We start from the raw sequence: 5,449 nt of genomic DNA on the forward strand, positions 1-5,449 counted from the left end.
ACCAGGACTTCTCCTACTTAGCCTGCAACTAGGACTTCTCCTAGTCTTCAACTAGGTCTTCAACTAGAACTTCTCCTACCTAGCCTTTCACTAGGGCTTTTTATCCGATCCAACTAACTAAGACTTTTTATCTAGTCCCACTGACTAGGACTTCTCGCTAATATTCTAGTCAATTTTGACCTGACTAAACTTCACTCATATCTAAATATCAAATCCTATTTAGATCAACCATTTGTTAAACTAATTAGATCTAATTAAGTATATTGTCAAATATCAAAATCTTGAAAATAAATTGGTGCTCCCAACACCAACACTATTTATGGTGTCATGGTGTATCCCATATGAATTGTGCAACTTAAATATGTTAAAAGTCTAAGAGAATTTTGTCAAGGGATGATTATAACAACAAAGAAATGGAATAGACAATAAGAAGTTAAGTGTAGTGACTTTCAAGAATAAAAGTTGTTGACCAGCTTTAGATGGCAAGTTAAGATGGTTGGATGACTAATAATTATTTTTTTTGTACAGACATGACTTTAAAAATACCCGCTAAAGTAAAATCATCATTTGTGATATCTGAATGGATGAATTTGTGCAATTTTGACTATTAAAAATTGTTAAAATAATTTTAAAAATTTCATTGGTATTTGAAAGAGTGTAAGAATAGTTTTTTAATCTCAATTTTAAAATGTATTTTTTAGAGGGTTTTTTTATTTTGACAAATCTAAATGGGCAAAAATTTGATGTCTCTTTACCAAATTATTAAAAGGACTCCCCACTTCAATTTTTTTTATCAAAAGAGCAACTCATCCCTTATAAAATGACGCAAATAGCCTCTGAAATATTTCATGCTTCTGACATGCCTACTCCCTTCTATATTCTTGTCTAAATCAGAATATGTTGTAATAGCTACAGTTTCGTAGTTACTATAATTATCACATAGTTATAGCAGCTACGATTTCATAATTGCTATAACATATAACTTATAGTTATAGCAGTTACGAAATCGTAGCTGCTATAATTACAAATTCAAGTTTAAGAGGTCATAATTCTTGATTCGGGTTGAACCATGAGATACACAATATATCAAATCAAAGCATGTTCAGATATTTTTAATTAATATATTGTGCATCTCATGGTTTAATTCAAGTCAAAAGTTATGGTCTTTTACAATATATCGAATATACACGGTGTGGTAGCTACGAAATTGTAGCTACTACAACAAGTTATAATTTTGAGAGACCATAACTTTTTATTCAAGTTGAATCAAACGATGCACAATATATTAAATCAAAACTCGTTTAAAGATCTTTGATTTGATGTAATGTGTGTTTCATAGTTCAACCTGAGTTAAAAATTATGATCTCTTAAATTTATATAACATACATGTTATAACAACTATAAAATCGTAGCTGCTACAACTATGTGACAACTCAGTTATAGCAACTATAAAATCGGAGCTGCTACAACTACAAGTTCAACTTTAAGAGGTTATAACTTTTGATTCGGATTGAACTACGAACACAAGATATACCAAATTAAAATTCATTCAAGGATTTTTAATTTGATATAGTGTGCGTCTTGTAGTTCAATCTGAGTTAAAAGTTATTATATCTTAAAATTCACCCAATATACACGTTATAGCAGTTATAAAACTGTAGCTATTATAACTTTGTGACAACTCAGTTGCAACAGATACGATATTATAGCTACTACAACTATAAATTCAATTTTAAAATGTCATAATTTTTTATTCAGATTAAACATAAGACTCATAATATATCAAATAAAAGCTCGTTTAGATATCTTCGATTTGCTATATTGTTTGTTCGGTGGTTTAATCCAAAATAAAAGTTATGATTTCACAAAGATAACTCAATATACATATTGTAGCAACTATGAAATCGTAATTGCTACAATAATAAATTATAATTTTAAGAGAATATAATTTTTTATTCAGATTAAATTATGAGATACATAATATATCAAATCAAAATTTATTCAAAAATATTCGATTTGATATATTATATGTTTCATTGTTCAACCAAAATAAAAAAAAATGGCATCGCAAAATTTATAAATTTATCTAGTATGCATGTATCTAATTTAAATGGGAGTATAGGCAGGGATGCATTTGTCAAAAGATGTAGTATGTCAGAAGGTATTAATGTTATTTTATAAAGAGTGAGATTTTTTTTGATAAAAAAATTAAAATGAGATATCTTTTATAGTTTAGTGAAAGAGAGGTGCTATTTTAATATTTGCCTAATTTAAAATTAAGATGCAGTGTTTGACAAAATGGCTGCGGATAGAAAAAGAAAAAAAAAATCAGATATCCGGATCCGCCGGAATTTTATCCAATTACTGATCCTGCATAACGGATAAGGTCACGAAAACTAGCCGCCGTCGTCAAGTCTCCGCTACCACACAACACAAGCAAAGCCAAAGCGAAGTGCCAGCTCGCGACCGCGAATGGCCGCCGCCCTCTTCTCCCCTTCCGCCGTCTTGTCCACCGCTGCCGTCGCCTCTGCTCCTCTTCCCTCCAAACCTCACCTCGTCAGACTCAGATCGGACCACCCCAAGCCCCTCTCCACTGCCCTTGCAGCCGCCGCCACCGCTGCCCTACTGCTATCCACCACCACCCCACCTCCCTCTTTCGCCGATCCCACCTTCAGCCTCTACTACGGCACAGCCGCCAGCGCCGCCAACTACGGCGGCTACGGCGGCAACGCGGACAAGAAGGCCACGGCGGAGTACACGTACGAGGTGCCGGAGGGGTGGAAGGAGCGGCTGGTGTCCAAGGTGGAGAAGGGCACCAACGGCACTGACAGTGAGTTCTACAATCCCAAGAAGCGCTCCGAGCGCGAGTACCTCACCTTCCTCTCTGGATTCCGCGCGCTCGCCCCCGTCGACGCCGTCCTCTCCAACCTGGCCCTCTCAGACGTGGACCTGCAGGACCAGATAGCCACCGCCGACGAGGTGCGGTCCCAGGAGCGCAAGGACGACAACGGGCAGCTGTATTATGCGTACGAGATCGACGGCACCGGCGCCCACAGCCTGATCTCCGTCACCTGCGCCCGCAACAAGCTCTACGCCCACTTCGTCACTGCGCCAAACCTGAATTGGTCACGCGACCAGGACATGCTCCGACGACTCCACGACTCCTTCAAGACCGTCGACCTCTCCACAACCTCTTCTTCTTCTTCTCCTTCATCGTAGAGTCTTCCTCTTGCCTTGCCCAGGTATTTAATTGGATGCCCAATTGCTTTCTTCACTTCAGAGATGTACTCGACAAAGCAGTGGCATGCTTTTGTACCATCCATCTTGGTTTCCGTAATGAATCCACAATATATATGATGAGGGGAACTGGGAAATCATACTTAACTATGACAAGTCACATATCATGCCAAATTGTAGGTTAATCCTCAACTGGTTTTTGAACAACGTATAAACCCAAGATACAATAGTTGTGAATTTGTTCATATGTTCCACACTTGCACTCATGTAGAGTGCCTTCCACGAGGAATCCACACGAACTAATTTTCCATCTCATCTAGACTCTAGAGTGCCCTGGTCTATTAATTACTGTCAACTGAACAAGAACACAAACTAATTTTCCAACTTGCCTAAAATTCACAAATAGTTTATTACAGAATAATATTACATGTTTCAAGCAAGTCTTTAATTATATATATATATATATATATATATATATATATATATATATATATATATATATATACAGATAATAACGTGCCCTATCAACCAAATAATTGTTAAAGTATTCCCATAGTACTAGAAAAAAAATAATGTAAATGGCAAAACCAAAATATCATAAGTTGTTTTTTCTAATGAGTTATAGCAATAATATAGTTTAAATTTCATGAATCTAAGTTCTGCCCTTCATATGAGTGTAGTTAATTCGTCCTATGGCCCTCTCTTCTAATATATATATTTCTCTATGTCTCTAGTAACAAGAATAGTTCTTTTTTCTCAACATGCCAACCTAAACATAACATATGTTGGGTTCTATTACGAACTTAAACAAAAAAATACAACGGAAAAAGAATCTACCAAGGATCCATATGAATTTTAATTACTCGTTGTTGTAGAATGTTACCTCTTCGATGTGCCAATCTTTGTGAATCTGGAAGATGAAATCGATCTAAAAGTGATCAAAATATTCGCGCCTATGGTATCCACACGAGCATAATCATCGTCGCCCATTTCATGAGCACAATTAGAGAATTTTATGTAACTCACATCGTAGTGCTAGCTATATATAAAGAGGAAATCAAAATCCTAACTTTTAGGATTGACATGATCTTATCAGATAAGATCGTGTTCAAAAATTATTATATCATCTAATAACTTTTTCCTTTTATTTTATTTTCATGTATATTTAATATACAAATGAAAATAAGAATGTGGATATAAAATCATGATCTTTATTTGATTTAGCTTATTTGAAAAATCCAAACTCACATTAGATTAACCCATTAATTCAACGGTAAATTGGAGAAAACTCCACAAACCCAAACTGAACTTTGTGGTCAGTCCCCACCCATAAATTTCTTTGCATGCACTCTCCAATACATGATTTTACAAACTTACCTTTTCCCTCTCTCCTCTTCTCCCCCTTTGCTCACCACGCGCGCAGAGTCTCCTCTCTTCTTCTCCCCAACTGTTCGCGAGCTAAGGCTTCAGACGACTGAGAAGGAAAGGTCGTCGGAAGAGAAGGAATCGCCGGAGGAAGAGAAATAACCCTAGTCGACTGCGTGGTTAGAGTTCGGCCGTGATTTGCGATTTGGATTTAAAAACACGATAAAATGATCGCAGTCGACTGAGGAGGGTCTCCAGTCGAGTCCAAATTACCTCTGTCGTGGTCAGTCGACTGGGAATAAATCTCAGTCGACTGATGTGAGATTATCGCGAATGCAAAGGAAAAACACGCAGTCGACTGAGGAGCATCTCCAGTCGAGTCCAAATTGCCTTTGTTCGTGGTCAGTCGACTGGGAATAAATCTCAGTCGACTGCGGTGACGTTTTCGCGCATTCAAAGGAAAAATACACAGTCGACTGAGGTGAGATTTTCGTGCATTCAAAGGAAAAACACGCAGTCGACTGAGGAGGATCTCCAGTCGAGTCCAAATTATATCTGTTCATCTGCCAGTCGACTGAGAATAAATATCAGTCGACTGAGGTGAGATTTTGATGCATTCAAAGGAAAAACACGCAAACGACTGGAATATGATCCCAGTCGAGTCAGATTTGTAAATTCCTACTGAATTTTGTAAATTAAGACTGTGTCATCCCTACTGAATTTTGGAACACAACGTTTATAGGTTTAGGTAAATAAAAACTATCTCAAACAAATAAAATTTAAAATTATACAGTTAAATTCTGTTAGATTGTTATTATCACTGTATATAAATATTTCTATCTGTTTC

At 36.6% G+C, this 5,449-nt stretch overlaps 1 protein-coding gene across 1 annotated transcript; it reads left to right on the forward strand.

Annotated features, from left to right (window-relative positions):
* Positions 1–2,428: 2,428 nt before the first annotated feature.
* LOC141831013 (thylakoid lumenal 19 kDa protein, chloroplastic) lies at positions 2,429–3,380 on the forward strand. The gene has a single exon (XM_074718464.1). The coding sequence runs from the start codon at positions 2,473–2,475 to the stop codon at positions 3,217–3,219; it is 747 nt and encodes a 248-aa protein (XP_074574565.1). The 5' UTR covers positions 2,429–2,472; the 3' UTR covers positions 3,220–3,380.
* The last annotated feature ends 2,069 nt before the right edge of the window (positions 3,381–5,449 follow it).

Source organism: Curcuma longa, chromosome 6 (assembly GCF_044706935.1).
Source record: "Curcuma longa cultivar G26 ecotype Majalengka, Jawa Barat chromosome 6, ITB_CL_G26_1.1, whole genome shotgun sequence".
NCBI classification, from domain to species: domain Eukaryota; kingdom Viridiplantae; phylum Streptophyta; class Magnoliopsida; order Zingiberales; family Zingiberaceae; genus Curcuma; species Curcuma longa.

Bases quoted from the DNA above. Each gene is read 5' to 3' on its own strand.
- LOC141831013 (XM_074718464.1), top strand. From the start codon at position 2,473: ATGGCCGCCGCCCTCTTCTCCCCTTCCGCCGTCTTGTCCACCGCTGCC.